This window comes from Vicia villosa, linkage group LG2 (assembly GCF_029867415.1).
Source record: "Vicia villosa cultivar HV-30 ecotype Madison, WI linkage group LG2, Vvil1.0, whole genome shotgun sequence".
NCBI lineage: Eukaryota > Viridiplantae > Streptophyta > Magnoliopsida > Fabales > Fabaceae > Vicia > Vicia villosa.
This window is the reverse complement of record NC_081181.1, coordinates 123983015-124001308: the sequence shown is the minus strand read 5'-3', so window position 1 is coordinate 124001308 and position 18294 is coordinate 123983015. Positions and strand designations below refer to the sequence as shown.

The following is an 18294-nucleotide window of genomic DNA, read 5'->3' as shown; positions in this document are numbered from 1 at the left end:
ATGGTTAAACCTTTCTACGTTATCCTAATATATCTTCTTAATCCTATGCCACCTTACTTGCCATTACTGCTGATGAATTTTTTCATGATAGGTGAAAGTCTTGGGTGAATGCAAAAGAAGAAGGATGTTAGAGAGAGGTTGAAGTCTCTCTGACATATTTTGATATGATCTAATGTTTTAAAATTTGAGGCAAATCAATGATGTAACACATCCTCTTGCAAGGTAACCAAATCTCTTTCCATATCTTTAATAACATTCCAACCTACATTAGAAACATTATAAAATGCCACAGCCACCTTTTTTAGCATAGTTTTAAAAACCGGACCGGACCGGTCGAACCGGGAACCGGCCAGGTAACCGGTCTAGTTCAATAGTTGGATCGGGTATGCCATCAAACCGGTGGGAACCGGTGAAAACCGGAAAAACCGGGAAAACCGGCGGTTTAATTGCTTCTTTTTTTTTAAAACTTTTTTTAAAACTTTTTTTTTTATTTTTTTTAAACTTTTTTTTTTTTAACATTTCTTTTTAACTTTTTTTTTAAAACTTTTTTTTAATATATTTAGTAGTGTATTACTTAAATAGCATTCTCACATAATTTTTTTCGTTAGTGACAAATTAAAAACTTTATTGTCTTTGCTAAAAAAAAAACTTTATTGTCTATTTGTTATCTTTGCTAATAAATTTTCTTAAATAGCATAAACATATTAAACTTTATTTGATTTTCTTTTTAGGAGGATCCTATTTTGAATTAAATTTGGTACACCTTAGAGTTATTTTGTTATAAACTATTCATAAATTAGATTTTGTTTGCAATTAGAATTTGTAATTTTTTACTATTTTGTTATGTGTGATAACTTTGTTTAAAATTTGAATTTAAGTTATGAAATTGTGAATTTATGATATGATATTTTTAAAAAATTTAAAAGCTAGTTATATTTTTTTAGAGACTGAATCATCTGGTTCGACCGGTTTTATACCTATATAATGACAGATCTATTCAACCGAGTTATCCGGTTTAATCCGGTTTGCTCGTGCGGTTCGACCAGTGACCCAGTGGTTCGACCGATAAACCAGTGGCCCAGTACCCTCACCGGTTCGATGACCGGTCCGGTTTTTAAAACACTGTTTTTTAGAAAAAAAAAATAAAAATAAAAATATTGTGGAAATTTGTTATAACAGTTAAAATATCATTTTTATCCTTTGAAAAAAAAAGTATTTACAACTTCAATGCTAGATCCAAGCCTCTTACCCGTTCGGAATACAAATCCGCCAAAACGGTGACTAGAGGACCATTCCGAAACGGCAGCGTTTTTTCCTCGCCTTGACATCCGCGGCGGTGTGAGATCCATTTCACCACCGGCGATCTCACATTCACCGGTGGTTCCCGCGTTTAAATCTCTTCTACCTCATACTCGTGCAATACAAGGTACACTCAATCATGGAGAATCTCTATATTATTCAACATTCTCCTAATTCAATTACTTTGCTAGATTTGTATTAACTTCTAATTCAATCACGCATCACAATATTTCGGAGAGAAGATTCAATCGGCACGAAAACTGAGCTCTGCTTTTGTTTATCTATTCTGGTGAAAGCTCGAAAGATTGGTTCCATATTATGTATGGAACATTTTGGAGTTGAATTTCAAGTAATTTAAAATTGTTAATGTTTGGATTTGTAGTTTAATTAGTAAGTGAATTATGATTGAAAGTTTTGAAATGATTCAATCTATAAGATATCAAGAAGTTTTATCATGATTGCAAGCTCTATTGAAATTTTCAATCTGTATTGCTTATAATAGATTCATGGCTATTAGGTGTTCAATTGCAGCTTATGCTGGTAAAGCGTGTGACACAAGAAGTTGATGGCATCTGGTGAAGATGAAACTGGTGGAATGATGGAGATTCCCGCGGAAGATTCCTCTAGAACGGAGGAGCATTTGTCTGATTCTGATACGAATCATCAAAACAAGGATGGAAGTAATATAAATCTAGTAATGGAAAATGGCTTATCTGATGGCAATGAACGTCAGGCTGATACTTATGATCAGCTTCTACAAATGGTTGTTGACCTGAAATTTCAGAATGAATTTTTGAAGTCTCAGTTTGAGGGGTTTAGCAACGTTAACAGTGTAAGTAGTGACTCTAGTATACAGAAAGGAGCTGGTGGAGTGGAAGATGGGGAATCTGACATTGTGAAAGAGCTCCGGGAAAGGATAGAATCGTTGAATAAAGAATTTCTGGAAGAGAAACAAACGAGAATTGCATCCGAAGAAGCTTTGAAGCACCTTCAAATTTTGTATTCAGATGCAGAAGCTAAAGCCAAAGATCTCTCTGAACAGCTTGTAGAAGGTGTGGTTATGTTTGAGGGCACATGTTTAATAATGAAAGTCAGATATTAATCATGAATGAAAAATTCAACTCATTAAATAACATTTTACCCTGTATATTGTTACTTGTTTGGTAGCTAGTTTTACTTCCAAAACTAATTCTTACTATGCATTTAGTGATGATGAAGCCATACTAACGTAAGGGAATTAATGCTGTTGAAGAAAATTTTATCTTCCTTAGAATGAAAGCATTGTTTTACTTTCTTGTGTAGCTCAAAATAAGTCAGAACGTGAAATAAAAGATCGCGATGAGAAGTACTCTGAACTTGATGCTAAGTTAAATAGGCTTCACAAAAGGGCAAAACAACGCATTCAAGAGGTTCAAAAGGTGAAATATTGCTATATTCTTTTCTGTCTCGTTAATATGTTTTTAAGTTGATATTGTCCTCGTTTCTTTGAAGTAATGCTACTTGCACAATCTCTTATAATAAATTGTGCTCAAACTTCTAATCAAGTGGGCTGCTTAAACTTCTCTAACCCTAGGTCATGTATCGGCATCATTAGTTTATGTGAATGGTAGACTTTTTTTACCTTTGCTTTCTTATATGATTGGAATTTTGATATGGGACTGAACTATTTGCTTATAATGATGAACCCTGCCCCCCAAAATTATTATATTATCACAAATAAAAGTAAGGATGTTCTTGTTTAGTGCTTCAACAAAACCTCTCGAAGCAATTTACCGAGGCACTTAACTGGATTATTTTCTATGTGCTTATATGTAAGTGAGTTCATATCTTGGTTTGAGAAAATTTCATTTGCAGGAAAAAGATGATCTTGAGGCACGATTCTCCGAGGTAAATGAATCTGCCGAGCGAGCATCATCCCAACAGTCAGCATTGCAACAAGAGTTAGAGCGCACAAGGAAACAAGCAAATGAGGCATTGAAAGCGATGGATAATGATAGGCAACAGCTAAGAAGTGCAAACAACAAGTAAATACACTAATTCACTTTTCATCATATTGATTGATAAATAAACACATTCGTTAATTGAAAATTTGTGCATCTTTAGGTGTGTCAGGAGAAGCTATATTCTGTTTTATTTTATACTATATGATCTATTTGTGTATTAATAAGATATGCTTATGATAGGAGTTTACCCAAGCATTACTGTTATTTGCTTCGCAAGGATCAGATCACACCTAAAACTATCACATTCCCTTTTATTCCATCTCTTCTTTATTCGTGTGTAACATGTTGCACTTCTTTTTTCACGGAGCATACTGTCAATTTTGTCCTCCTAAGATTAAGGTGTCACCACAGTAGTGCTCTAAATTTTTTTGCATCAGATCAATCTCCTTAAAGATTATTGTGTCACCACAATAATCCTTTAAAGAATTTTTCAACAAATTAGTGCCATAGAGACAAAGTTGTAAGCAGACTCATACATAGAAAAGCTGAGACAAAGGGACATATTTAGGAAAAACTTAGTATCTTATAAGGATAGATTTGGTGAAATAATTCTGTGAAATACCAATATGGTGACACTTTAATCTTTGAAGGGCTAATTTAATAAGTAATGACAAAAATATTTAGAAAACAAATATTACGATAACCTAATTTTCAGAGGAACAAATTAAGGCTTTATTCTTTTTTAAATTATGAAATATGGAGTAACACACCACAGGAGAATTTTTGTATTAGGGATTGTGTCTCTGCATGTATTATATAAATATACTTTCAAAAGAAATTCCAATCTCTCCTGTTTGTGGAGAAAGCTAATGATTTTGCTCCAAATAGCACATTAACTCCTGATTTCAACTGACTGTGCTATGTGGGAATCATTAGAAAGCAACCTTATCTTAAATTGATATTGAATTTTTTCCTTGAAGGTTTCTTGAAATCTGCCTATCGGCTAACAAAACGTTTTTGATGTGTCTAAATAAACTAATTCTATATTTTTATGGAAAGGGTTGAATTCAAAGCACTCATCCCTATTTGTAATAATAATTATTGGTTAAAAAATGTGTTTCCCAGACTTCGAGATACCATTGAGGAATTACGGCGTTCATTGGAACCTAAAGAGAATGCTCTTGAGGCATTGCAGTTGTCACTTGCAGAAAAAGAACAGGTACGTACAAATTATCCATTTATTTTAATTGGGGAAGTGTTTATATGATTTGGATCTCCTGTATGTATATTATGTGTAGTTATTCAGTCTTACTGGTAACAGATTATAACTTATGTCTTTGTATCTTGTGTACGTTTGCATCTTTAACTTGACTCATACACTATTTATAGCTGTAAACAAAATAATCGATGCTTTACATTTTATTAAATAATATTTGGTAAACATGCTGTTTTACCCAACTTATTTTTGCTGCCTCTGCCCAACCACAACTTTGTATTTAGGTTGTAGTCAATAGAGACTTTAGCAGCCGCCAATTTTATAACATTAATAGTTGGGTATCATAAAATTTGACAACTCAGATGCTGGAAGATTCAAAAGGATTGCTTCAAGCTTCCGATGAAAAAAGGCAAGTTGCACTAACTGAGCTCTCTGCTAAGCATCAAAAGGTATGTGTGTGTATTTTTTTGTTTCTCTTTTAGGATGACTGTGTAACCTTTCATCAAATTCCTTATTTTTTCTGAAAAGAAAGTGATATTCTTAATCTCTACTATGAAGTTTGTATACTGTTGCACCTTGGCTTCAATTCAGTGTTTGTTTCCTGCAGAATATAGAGAGTTTGGAGGCTCAACTCAATGATGCTTTGTCTGATAGAAGTAAGGCAGATGAATCCATTTCTTCACTGCAGGTGAATTTTATGATCATGAGCTTTATTTCTTCACTAGGGGTGAAGAGTGTTGATAAACCATATGCTAGGAAATAGCCACACGTGGCTTTATTTTTCATTTCATGCTTAGCTTCCTTAGTGAATAGCTCTATTTTTACATAGAGGTCTACAAAAGCTAGACAACCGGACCATTTATAGGCAAGCCTGGGCCTGAAAACTAACAGTCAATTTAGATTTGGTAAAGTCAGACTATACTTTCAAAAAAACCTGCTAAGCCTTGAATTTATTTGACTTTGAAGAATGAGCTCCACAAGCTGAAGGGTTCCTTATTTCTAGACATTCCATTCATGTGCTTGTCATACTTGCATATTTGACTTACATTTAACTTCTTTCTGATTGTTAAATATAGAATCCCTGGACTCATTTTACTGGCAGAAGTTATATTAATTGTAATAAGATAATATATTTTTTCCTGAATTAATTAGTGGTGCCAATATTTTATCCAAAAATAATATGGTACAACTTACTCCTTATATATGAATGCATGTGTTCTTGGACATGTCTGAAGTTTCTGGCTGATGGGTTGATCATGCTTAATCGACTAATGCCTTCAGGTTCTAGTGGCAGAAAAAGAATCTAGAATTGCAGAGATGGAGGCAGCATCAACTGGGGAAGTAGCACGACTCAGAGCAGCCATGGAAAGCGTGAAGGGGGAGATTTCTCACTTAAAACAGGAACATGTATGATTCTGGATTTCAATATGTATAAATTAGTATTTCATTGTGTTTTGGAGCTTTCTTCCTCTTTCCTCTTCTCCCTGAGCAAGAGAGTTTGTTTTGCCGTGATATTATGTAGTATGTACGCCTGGCATAGTTTTGGGTTTTGATGTTTGAGCCACTAAATGAGTTCATAAAGCATAAATCCAATTTTAAAATTAAAATGAATTTAAATTGTCTGTCTGTACAATGACTTGTCCTCCTATTCAATAAGGCTGTCTCAGTGATTAGGGTGGAGGAGTTAAAGAGTGGACTGGTAAGGAGGTTGAACTTTCTATCCCCACCCATAACATAACGCCAACATACTAACATTTTCCATTACAAAAAAATAAAAATCCCATCATGCGTAACTTACTGTTACGCAATTATTGTGCATAATTTTCTGTCTTGATTACAGAACTTTTACCTGGAGATTTCCAGAGCTGCAATTGATTGATTATAAGTGATCATGTGACACCTATATGCAAATTTAGATGATGCATTGACTTCTACATTACATGTTTGAGATGGAAGAATGAGTTACTTAAATAATGATTGAGCTATCCCTTTAAGATATACATGTAAAATCAGGAATGAAATCATCCCCAATGCGTTGACTTGTTTGAAGTCTGTTAACAGAAGTGCATGCCTTAGATGATTAAATCACAATTAAATTCTTATACAATTTATCTTGCAGAAGATGTTTTGAATTTTATCTTGTACAATTTTTCTTGTACGATAAAATCAGGACTAAAATCACCTGCAATGCCGTTGACTTGTTTGAAATTTATTAACAGAAATGCATGCCTTAGATGATTAAATCACAGTTAAATTGTTGTGAGATTTTTCTTGCAGTAGATGTTTTGAATTTTTCCTTTTGTTAAGTTAATGTTAGCATTGTTATAAATCTTACCTTTATTTGTGAAAGAAAATTATGGTATATCCAGGTTTAGATGCCTTTTGCTGTAGTCATTTTTTTGCATAGGTGATAAATATGTGTATTTAAAGAGAACTTGGAATATTTAGAAACTTGGAGGTCTTAATGTTACACACTTATTGGTTGCTTTAATCAATGATTTGGTGTGTTCAGGAAAAAGAAAGGGAAAGCTGGGAGGCTGCATCTCAGGCACTTAAAGCGAAGCTTCAAATTGCTGAGAGCAACTGTATACGTGCAGAAGTTGAAGTGGCAAAAATACGAAGTACATATTTATCCTTCTATAAACTTTTTCATATTCATTTTAAAATAGATTTTTATGTTTTTGGCAATGGCCAGGTCAGCTTGAATCAGAGGTATCTGCACAAGCCAAGATCCTCACTATGAGAGATGCTGAACTGTTAGCTGCCAAAGAAGAGGTTCTAATTAATCTTTTGTTAGACTTCTCATATGACTTGTAATAGAACAATAAAACTCAGATAACAAATGAACACAGAAAATAATGGAAAAGCTCTGTAACAGTATTGTATAGATGGACAATTACAGAAAAATATAAAGTATGAAAGGTTCCCTTACAAAGTGAAATTCATGATCTCACCCCTTTACCAAAATAACAGAACCAGTATATTTTCTCACTCATTTTTCCACTATATACTAACAGAATCATGCTTCCCCCCCCTGCCACCTCATCATTCATTATTCAAGTTCCTATCAGTCTAAGCAATTATGTTTTTAAGTAGCAATTATTATTATAATATTAAGAGTGGTTAGTGGGGAATTATTATGTTATTAGGAGCAATTACATTTTATTAATTATGTAGGTTTATGTTTAGAATAAATAGGGGAAGATAGATGGGTGTTCATTATCGTAGAATTTGACAGGAAAAGGGCCATTTTGGCATTTGGGTAGGTGCATACCCTTGAAGTTCTACGGTATCATTCTATAGGTCAAAGGGATTTTCCTATTTTCTTATATATCAGTTGGTTTTTATCATCTTTATTACAAGTTAGCTCGTAGAAAACTAAACACATTGAATTGTGTTGATTTGTAGTTTGTCTATATATCTTAAAGAATGCTGATAGTTTTTGTCTTATCTCTGGAGTTGGGTAAGAATTACTAAAGTGTTATTTGTCAGAAAAATACACTCTGAGGAGAAAACTTTAGTTATGATGATATACACACTTTTATGTTAATGCAAGACTGCATTGAAGGTCAACTTGAGCCCCTATCTTCTCTAATCCTACTCTCTCTTTAATTACCACAACTTATTTATTGATTATTTCGTATATATCTCAGCGTCATATTTGTGAAAACCCAAGTTAAGAGAATATCCTGTCGGCAGCATCAATTTTATCTTGAAGGTGAAAATTGGTTTAATTACAAGCAATAACAAGAAAATAGAGAGGATGTAAATCATAGGATTGCTGCGGGGTGAATTTAATGGAGGAGTGCATTGTGTTTTATTTGCTTAATTATAGTGAAGTACTATTTAAATTTTAAGGAGGAATTCTATCACACAATTATACTATTTGTAATGTGTTAGACCTCTCATTAGGTAGCCGTTGCTAATTACTTACAAGTGACATGGTTTAATTATCTTGGGATCATTGTACAAAATAACAAGAAAGTAGAGGATGTAAATCATAGGATTGCTGCGGGGTGAATTTAATGGAGCAGTGTATTGTGTTTTATTTGCTACAGAAAAGTAGTGAATTACTATTTAAATTTTAAGGAGAAATTCTATCATACAATTATACTATTTGTAATGTATTAGACCCTCTCATTAGGTAGCAGTTGCTAATTACTATCATAATGTTGTATACAACTGAACAATGGGTAGAGAAACCAAGAAAAGATGCTAAAGGTTGGTGAGATGAGAATGTTATGATGAATGAGACAATGAGTGGACTTGCCAAACAAGATAGGATGCACCTATTGAGGAAAAAGTTGTAGAATCTCGCCTTAAATAGTTTAGGCATGTACTGAGAAATGCTGTAGAGGACCTAGTAAGGAAAGTACATTCACATGAAGGGTAGTCTAACAGTAAAGTAGAAGGAAGTCAATAAAAACTACAGTAGTATAGGACAAACCATTAAGGATCTAGATTTAAATGGTTTGTCCTTAGACATGATTTGTGATATGACAATATTGGTATGCTCCAGGAAGGCAGGGAGCCAGTCCTACTTAATGAAAAAGTGCTTTTGTTATTGTAATTGTTGACTTTGTCGGTCATATAGCATTGCAGTTTTGGGAGAGGACCCCCTTTCTAAGCTGTATCCGGTATTCTTCTGTAATAGGTTATAGGTTACAATATAGTCATTGCTCCACTGAACCTGCTATTTTTATCACTTCATATATATTTCATTACAATACAGCCTTTCATGGACAGGTGTTCATGGAAATATGGCTTGTACTCAAACCTTGCTCTTGAGTGGCTGTTGATTTGACCCTTAGCTACATAACGTGTGAAGATTAGACACTTGATTTACATTGCATGGCTGATATATGATGCGTTTTGCACCTCTGCAGATCAGCAGTCTTGAGAGGGATTTTTCTTCATACAAGGCTCGTGCACATGCACTTCTTCTAAAGAAGGATGCAGACCTGGTTGCAGCTAAAGACTCTGAACAACTCAAAGCTCTTGAGGAGGCTCTTAAAGTACATGTTTATCATAGTCTTATGAAGAGGACATTGTTCGACTAAAATATATACATTTGCCAATCACATTCTCTATTGTCTACAGGAGGCTGAAAATGAAGTATCATCAATAACAGAAGAAAGGGATAGAGTTCTTCAAGATCTTCAATCGGCCATGGCCAATAATGAGAAAGAACTTGCAGAAAGGTATCATTATTATTGATAAATCAATAAATCATTGAATATTAACTCCCTTGTATTATTATTATTATTGTTATTATTGTTATTATTATTAATATTAATATTAATATTAATATTAATATTATTATTATTATTATTATTATTATTATTATTATTATTATTATTATTATTATTATAATTTTAATAATTATTATTATCTTATATGTCGCCTTAAAGACTATAAAGATGACAAACATACAACTGGAAACAAAAGCCAGATCACAAGTACCAGATGTTTTGAAAATCTTGCTTTTTGCCATTGATTTGTGCTATGGTTTGGGGATTAATACTAGTTACCTTTTTGCTGTTCAGTGTGGAGTACTCACAACCTCTCATTTTATTAATTTCAGAGACACTGCCATTGAAAGTGTCAAGCAACAGATAAGGAGTTTAGAAATAAAGCTCGACTCAGTTACTGCTCAGCACCTTAAAGAGAAAGAGGAATGGGGACTAAGCCTTAAAAATGTAGAAGAAACATGGAGAGGTAATACACACTGATAGTTGGTTAAAAGTTGTTTATGATTTAAATTTTTTGGATTTGCTTGTGCATATGGATTTAGCATTAAAAAGCTACCTTAACTTGAACTTTGCAGTCAGATGCGAGGCAATGAAGGCCGAAAATGAAGCAGCTGCTGCAGAAGATATGCAAAAGGAATTGGAAGATCTCAAACAGAGATGTAAAAAATTGAAGGTAATGTGTAAATTGTTAAACCTGTGCTTGGACTTGATTCCTGCCTCCGTTAGTGTTTTTGCCCATCTTTTTTATTTGGGTGCTAACTGAATCTATAACCTGTAGGAAGAACATGCTTCATTTCATGATCTTGCTGATAGAATGATTGAGGACAAAGATAGTGAAATATCCAGACTTCTAGATGAAAATAAGAATCTCCGCCAGTCTCTTCAATCAAGACCACGTGTATGTTTCTTATTTATTTATGTATTTTCTCAATATCATACAGATCAAAGCATTTGGTATATACTAAACATTTCCATGGTCTTGCATTTTTATTCTTCTGATGCCGCAATGCTCTGATATGATATCAGGCCAGTCAGAATGATCATTACAACACAGGTATTAATTCAATTATAGTATGACAGTATATTTTCCATATGCAGAGTTTCCTTTAAGTTTTTCCTCGAGGTGATGATTAGTTGTTTATATTGTTGTTAGTGTAATCGTAAAGTCTATCATTTAGCGGTGATGTTTGACACTCTTTCTTCAACTGTTATGTACAGCCTTGCATCAATTGGATTCAAGTAATTTAAGTCCCTCAGATGCTGAACATCAAATTCTGGTATAGCATTCTGTAATTGCAGTTTTTTGTTTAATTCTATTTATCTCTAATACCTTTTTGAGATAGTTTTTAAGTATCCAGTTAGAAATTTGTGTATGGCAATTCGGTGAACTATGAGGAAGAAGATGCTAATCTCTTAGTTGCCTTAGTTACAGGACTCTGTTTCCTCCATTCTTTTTATTTGTTTTGGCCTTTAGGGGTGGGGGTGATGAAACTGGAAGAGATATTTTTTATTCAAGATATATAAGAAAATTTCTTTCATACCATATCTTCTCGCATCTATTCAGCACACTTTGGGGAATCCATTCCTGAGTTTTTGTTTTGATGTTTGTCACAATTTCAGATTTTGGCTAGACAACAGGCCCAAAGAGAGGAAGAGCTAGCACAGTCGCAGCGCCATATTTTAGCTCTTCAAGTACGTCTAAGTTTTTTTAAAGAATATTAGTCTCTAATTGTCCCCCATCCCTTTTCTTCTGTAATACTATATAATATATTACTGCTAATTCAGGAAGAAATTGAGGAGCTTGAACATGAAAATCGTCTCCACAGCCAACAGGTATATATGTCTTGCTGGAGTTTACTAAGATTTATTTGTATTTCCATTTGAAGAAATGAAAAGAGCAGCTGTACAAGGTCAATGTTTGTTTCTTTGATTGGAATACTGATTTCCTAGTTTAAATTAAAACTGAAGTTTCACAGTTGTACTTGTTTGTACTGTAACTTTCTCACAGGAAAAATATTATCATGCTACATAATTTTTAAACTTGTGACTTTTTGAAAAATGAATAAATGATCATTCTTTGGATTTGTGATTCAATTAATTTAGTTACATGTGTAAGCATACATCAACCTGCACATGAATTTTCAAATATTATGACTGTAGGAGGCAATGTTGAAGTCTGAGCTTCGCAACATGGAAAGAGCGAAGAAAAGGGAAGGTGTAGATATGACATATTTAAAAAATATTATCTTAAAGCTTCTAGAGACAGGTATTAATTTATCTTAAAAAATAAGTAAAGGTGTCCCCTTTTTGTTTTTTATCTCCTTTGCGTTTTCTAACTAATATTATGAAGCAAACTTAATCGATAGAAAATTTTTCTGTGGTCAGGTGAAGTGGAAGTATTACTACCAGTTATTGGAATGCTGCTTCAGTTTAGTCCAGAAGAGGTAATGTTGTCATCATCTACCTTTGCATCTAAACTCTTGGTAGAGAGATAGGAATGGAAATTTATGGGAGAAGTCATATATTTTGCAAATGATAATGGTGCTCCTTTTGCAATGCCCATCTCCAAAATTATCTTTAAGGGCTTCTATTAAGAATCAGTTTCATGTAACGTTAAGTTGCAAAAATCATTTGGCTAATACTAAATATCCTCCAGTGTAGGCTCATCAGTGGGCACTACACTTGTTACAATATGTGAAACATATCTCAATATTTTAACAACCCTGAAAGAATCTTCAAATATTTACTATAAATGCGGGCTTCTGTATAATAGGAGTTTCAAGTATACTCTCAAGTATTCAATTGGATAGTTAGTAATTTTGTTCAAAACAGTATCTTTCAAGTTTCAAAAGTTTTTCCTTATGTATCTTTTGTCTCCGATTATCCTGATATCATCTAAAATATTACCCTAATTTTTCCTTGATTTTTTTACATATCATCTAAAATGTTTACCCCATTTTTTCCTTAATTTTTTTACATATCATCTAAAATGTTTACCCCTTAGAATATAATATTTTAACCAAAAGTTCAGTTATGTTGATGAGTGAAAAGGAAACAATTTTCTGTTTATTGATGGTGAACGCAGATACAGAAATGTCAACAGACATATCAAAACTCAACAGATGCTGCGCCAACTCCTGCAAGTGAAACATCAGGATCTGGGCTCTCTCTTTTCTCAAGATTCTCATTTTCCTAATGGCATAAATGGGAGTGATGGAGAATTCTTTTGTTGACATTAGAGTATCCAGCTTTAGTGGAGTATGTTTGCTTACACACTGTTTGCTGAGAAAGCAGGTTTGTATTTGTAAATTAGAAAATATATCTTGGTTACAAAAGCAATGGTGCAATGCAATAATTTGGTAGCTGACAGCCTGTAAAGAAACATTGAGGATTATATACAACAAATATCACAATGGGGAGGGAGAATGCACATGATGTTTTGCTTATCCATCTTTTTTTGGGTAAAATGCTTGTTATCTGGCCTAGGGAGCTACGATATAATTCATTTTTAACGATTGATTGTGTTGAGTCAAAGCTTTTTAGCTAGAAAGTTGTATCATATTTCTTGATATATGAATTTTCAACATGACAGTGCCAATGGCATGAGAATTTTCATTTTTTGATATATGAAAGTTGTATCATATTTGATGTCATAACTACAAGGCAGTTTTAGTATCATTGAAATTTCCCGAAGAAATGCTTGTTCATCGGTACATTAGACATTATGTTTATTGCATTTTGAGTCGGAATTGTATCATTATTATAGGTCAGCTGGGACTTTTTAACTGCTTATCTGAGCTTTTGCAAGAGGTTGATGCTGCAGGCACTTGAACTGCTGCTTGGCAAGTAAATGTTGTTTGGTATTATAAGCACTTGATTTCCATGTAGAAAGGATCACATGTATGTCAATTTTGTGATATGGTGGAAACCAGAGTTGAAAGGGAACATGTGCACAATTAGCTACTCGCTTTTAACTATAATAAAATATGGAGTTCAAAAGAGTATATTAGCGATGAGTAAAAATGGTGTGCATGCTGTTAATAACAAATTTCAAGGGCATTTAGCTTTTCTGCATTCTGTGCATTGAAGCTAAACATCGTTCCTTTGTCTCTAAATTGTTTTACGTATAAATACTTCAAGCTGTCGTTTGAATGGTTGATATGCTGTCACTTGTTCCTACAGATAAATCATGAAACCTAATTCACAATTACAATCATTAAGAATACCCATCCACAAAGAAATGGCATAAAATCATACATAGATGATGTTTGTTATATGGTGAGATCAAGTGGCATTATCTCAAGAAACTCGGAATCTAAAGCCCTCTAGTTTTTTTCTCTTTTTACTCAATTACACGTACAACTCAATTACACCTGACTGATTGCTTGACATGGTCACCAACCCACTCTGAGAAGAGTTGCGAACAAAGAAATTAGAATTACTTAGGAAAAAAGAAATACATAATTAGATTCTACACACTAATTATATTTTATTATTCATTGTCAAGATGTTAAATTTGACTCAATTATCTGTAAATAACTATTGAAAAAGTAAATAGGTCTTAGTCCAATCTAGAGCAAAATTAAATGATAAAATTAAAAATAATTACAAGATATAAGAGCATGAATATCGATAAATTTTTATTGTTCTTTCACATATCCCTTAGTAATTGTTTGTACCGTGCTTTAGTTTGCAAGTGTCTTTGCACAACAATGCATTTGCACTTAAATTGGGGTAAAGAAAATGGAATCATTACAGACTTTTTGATATATTGTATGAATATTTAAAAAATATAGAGGAGTTTAAATAATTGAGAAGTATGAAATAATATAAAATATTTAGTAGAATTTTATTTAAAAAACTCAAATAATTTTTTTTGGATGTGGGTGCCTAAGTGAACTATTACAAGTTGCGTATAATATTGATTATATACACAAATTCAAAAATAAATGAATTATTTAATTACACAAGCTGAGAAAGCCATATTACTCCTAAAATAGTACTAGTACGAGGGAACTATGTGAAGAATATGACAAAATAAATACAATGTTAGGTGATCAGCTTTGTTTTTTTTTGTTGGTATAAAAACAAACTTTGCATGCTTTTGTCCTTTTTTTTCTTTCATCCACGTGCTTGTATTTTTAATCTCGAATTTGTATAAATTAATTCGTATGACAATTTCGTACTATATGACCCATGTAAACAAAATCAAGTCCATCATTGAAAGTTCTGATTGTTTCAATAAACAACTTGCCACAACCAGAATAAGAACTGATACATGGTTTTCAATGATACATGAGTCTATTAAAACATCTACACACCAAGAACCTGGGTGCCACAATCAACAGAATCACAACTTGCACCATGTTTATTTATCCACAAGAACTATTCCTTTCCTCGGACTCTTTTCTAGTATACATCAAGGTATTTGCAGTTTGTACATAATTTACCATAATACTTCAAATCCATACAAACTTGTGTAGATAATGAAAACACTAGTTCAACCCAACCCGATTTGAATATCAAAACATGGCATAGACAAGGTAAAAAAACCAAAGAAACCATAAGAAAAAGACCAAAAAAAAAAAAGGGACAAAGACCTATTTTAATCAGCAGAAAAAAACAAACACAAAAAGCTGGTAAATGCAAGTGTTTGTTCTAGACATAATAGTATGAATTAAGATCCTCATCTAAGCATGCTTGGCCTGAAAATCTTTCATGAAAGCAACCAACTTCTCAACTCCAGCCATCGTCATAGCATTATATATAGAAGCTCTCATACCACCAACAGACCTATGTCCCTTAAGTTGAACCATCTTTTCCTTAGCAGCTTCCTTAACAAACTCACCCTCCAATTCCTGTTTCTCCAAAGTAAACGGCACATTCATCAAAGACCTCACAGATTTCTCCACAGGACACCTATAAAACCCCTTACTCTCATCAATAGCATCAAACAGAATCTGAGCTTTCCTCTTGTTATTCTTCTCAACCTCCTTCAAACCACCTTGTTTCAAAAGATCCTCAAAAACCAAACCACACATGTAAATACCATAACAAGGAGGAGTGTTATAAAGTGAACTGTTTTCATCATGTATCTTGTAATCAAGCATCACAGGAGTAAAACTTTGAGCATTCCCAATCAAATCTTTTCTTATGATCACAATTGTTACACCAGAGGGTCCTACATTTTTCTGAGCCCCAGCATAAATAACTCCAAATTTAGATACATCAACAGGCTTTGAACAGAAATTTGAAGACATATCAGCAACCAAAATCCCAGTAGCATTTTCAGGGTTAGGGTAATTACTATCCTTAAACTCAACTCCATGAATAGTTTCATTTGCGCATATATGCAAATATCTAGCATCTGGGTTTTGTTGAAAATCATGAAAAGACGGAATTTTTGTATACTTTTCGGATTTCCCAGACCAGATTACTTTGGGGTTACAATACTTTTGTGCTTCCTTAACTGCTTTGTCACCCCAGGAGCCGGTAACGATGTAATCAACGGTGTCCTTTGGGGTGCAGAGGTTTAAAGGCAAGGCGGCGAATTGGGTGGTGGCGCCGCCTTGGAGGAATAGGACGGAGTAATCAGATGGGATCTGTAAAAGGGTACGTAGATCTGATTCGGCTTTTTGGATTATGGAGAGAAACTCTTTGCCTCTGTGACTCATTTCCATGACGCTCATGCCGGATCCGTTCCAGTTGTAGAGCTCGGATTGGGCTTTGAGGAGGACGTTTTCGGGTAAGGTGGCGGGGCCGGCGGCGAAGTTGAAGACGCGGTCATGTTGGGGTTGGGTGTGGAGAGATGGAGGGTGGGTGGCGTGGGATTGGGTGGCGCAGATGGGTTTGAAGGAGAAAGAGAGAAGCTTGTTGTTGTTGTTTTTGGTGGGGTGGTTGAAGATGGTGGTGTTGTGGAGGAGACGAGTGTGAGGTGAGGTTGCCATTGATATACTCATGATGATGGTAACGTTGAAAATGGAGATGATTGGGAAGAAGAAGAATGTCTAAAAGGATGTATATATATAGTGAAAGTGAAGTGCTACGAAGACGGACCCATAGTACCGGGTACACCGGTTTGAAATTTGATGCCACATGAAATGAAATTCCATAAAGTTTATTAAACAATTTATGAAATTAATATAAGGTTGATTATTTTATTCAAAGCTTACATTAAATGATCTTGATTCTTGAAAAATGATGAATCTAACCTATATACCTCTTTTTTTTTTTCATACTAGAATAAGAGTATAATACTAGTCTTCTTAATATGATTATATTAAATTGTAGAGACATGAAATTGAACCTGCAACATCTACTTATACAAATTTAAAGTAAAATTTCTGTCATTAGAGTCTTTGAAAAAAAAAATTAAAGTCTAGTTACTGAAGAATTAAAAAGATGGATTAAAAAATAAATTGCGAAATTAATAAAATAAAATAAAATAAAAATACAATTAAGTACAATAAAAGTTTGGTTCCAAAAACAATTTAAACTAAGAAATTTAAAAAATAAACAAATAGTGAGACGACAACCATGAGTTTGTGATCTTATTGATAATGATGACCTTGGAGTGTGGAGGAAGGAAGTTATTATGGAAAAGTTTTCGCAGGAGGAGGCCAAGAGGATTGTGAACATTTCACTTACTAGGCTGCCTATAAAAGACGAACTTATTTGGCATTTCGAAAAGAGAGGGGGATTTTTAGTCAAAACAGCTTATCACGGTATGCGCTCACAAGGAGTCTCTCCTTCCGGGCCCCTCTAGTCAGCCTAACCTGAAATTGTGGCAACTGATTTGGAGAGCTCCTATTTGACTAGACAGAGGAATTTCCTTTGGCGTGTCGCGAAGGATATCTTGCCCATTAGAGGTAATCTTTTAAAGAAAGGTATCTCTCTTGATCCTGTGTGTCCGTTTTGTTCTGCTGAGATTGAGACAGTTCATCATCTTTTGATGGAATGCATTTTTTCGAAACAAGTTCTGTTTGTGTCGCCTCTTAGTTACCATATTCCTGCAAATGTTTGTGTGAATCAATGGTTGCAGTCGATGCTGGCTTGTGGTGATGTTAGCAGTGCCCAAATTATTTGTTCCTGTCAATTCAAAATTTGGGCCGCTAGAAATTTGGTGGTTTTTCAGAATAAAAGATGTTGTCCCATTTCTGTGGCCGGTGGTGCTGTTGAGTGTATGCAGGAATTTCGAAGGTCTAATCCTAATCATGGCAGGAAAGGTTCCACGCCTGCTGTGCGGCCCGGCGAGACCTTCCCACTCGATGTTCACATCGCTCGGGTTGATGCTGGTTTCACAAGGGATGGTGCTGTTGTGTTTGGTTGTATTTTTAAAAGCTACTCTATGGCTTTTTTGCTCGCTGCAAGTAAGAAGGACTACATTGAAGTGGAGGCGAGTCTCGCAGAGCTATTGGCTATTCGATGGTGTATCCAACTGGTAGTGGAGATAAAACTTAATAAAGTTGTCTTTCAATTGGATGCACAAGTAGTGGTTGATTGTATTAATTCGATCGTCTGTAATGCTGCCCTCGAGCCCATAACGTGTAGGGTGTTATTACGTAGTTTCACTTTTGGTTCTGTT

At 34.1% G+C, this 18294-nt stretch overlaps 2 protein-coding genes across 6 annotated transcripts; one reads left to right on the top strand and one right to left on the bottom strand.

The window, feature by feature from the left end:
• Nucleotides 1–1226: 1226 nt before the first annotated feature.
• Nucleotides 1227–13714, top strand: LOC131651970 (protein GRIP). 5 transcript variants are annotated; one of them, XR_009298526.1, is made up of 23 exons: nucleotides 1227–1426; nucleotides 1817–2351; nucleotides 2602–2717; nucleotides 3154–3323; nucleotides 4368–4461; nucleotides 4821–4907; nucleotides 5066–5146; nucleotides 5740–5865; nucleotides 6971–7079; nucleotides 7154–7233; nucleotides 9345–9473; nucleotides 9559–9659; nucleotides 10043–10176; nucleotides 10286–10383; nucleotides 10489–10608; nucleotides 10737–10764; nucleotides 10929–10987; nucleotides 11331–11402; nucleotides 11496–11543; nucleotides 11871–11976; nucleotides 12096–12154; nucleotides 12796–13004; nucleotides 13477–13714. XR_009298526.1 is itself a non-coding variant. In XM_058921719.1 (23 exons), exons 3-23 carry the CDS (start codon nucleotides 1865–1867, stop codon nucleotides 12904–12906), a joined length of 2415 nt encoding a protein of 804 aa, XP_058777702.1. In that variant the 5' UTR covers nucleotides 1227–1426; nucleotides 1542–1648; nucleotides 1831–1864; the 3' UTR covers nucleotides 12907–13366. The 5 variants fall into 5 exon arrangements, 4 of the variants coding, with proteins under 4 accessions (XP_058777702.1, XP_058777701.1, XP_058777700.1 ...); XM_058921719.1 differs by lacking the exon at nucleotides 13477–13714 and adding an exon at nucleotides 1542–1648 and having other exon boundaries at nucleotides 1831–2351; nucleotides 12796–13366; XM_058921718.1 differs by lacking the exon at nucleotides 13477–13714 and adding an exon at nucleotides 1542–1648 and having other exon boundaries at nucleotides 12796–13366.
• Nucleotides 13715–14907: 1193 nt separating this feature from the next.
• LOC131646728 (phosphoserine aminotransferase 2, chloroplastic-like) lies at nucleotides 14908–16783 on the bottom strand. Its single transcript, XM_058916698.1, has one exon. The coding sequence runs from the start codon at nucleotides 16667–16669 to the stop codon at nucleotides 15401–15403; it is 1269 nt and encodes a 422-aa protein (XP_058772681.1). The 5' UTR covers nucleotides 16670–16783; the 3' UTR covers nucleotides 14908–15400.
• Between the last annotated feature and the right edge of the window lie 1511 nt (nucleotides 16784–18294).

What these genes read in the sequence shown, in the direction of transcription:
- LOC131651970 (XM_058921717.1), top strand. Translation starts at nt 1,865, where the DNA reads ATGGCATCTGGTGAAGATGAAACTGGTGGAATGATGGAGATTCCCGCG. An exon ending in TGTAGAAGAAACATGGAGAG is followed by an intron (nt 10,177 to 10,285) that starts GTAATACACACT and finishes TGAACTTTGCAG; the next exon opens with TCAGATGCGAGGCAATGAAG. An exon ending in ATGCTGAACATCAAATTCTG is followed by an intron (nt 10,988 to 11,330) that starts GTATAGCATTCT and finishes TCACAATTTCAG; the next exon opens with ATTTTGGCTAGACAACAGGC.
- LOC131646728 (XM_058916698.1), bottom strand. Translation starts at nt 16,669, where the DNA reads ATGAGTATATCAATGGCAACCTCACCTCACACTCGTCTCCTCCACAAC.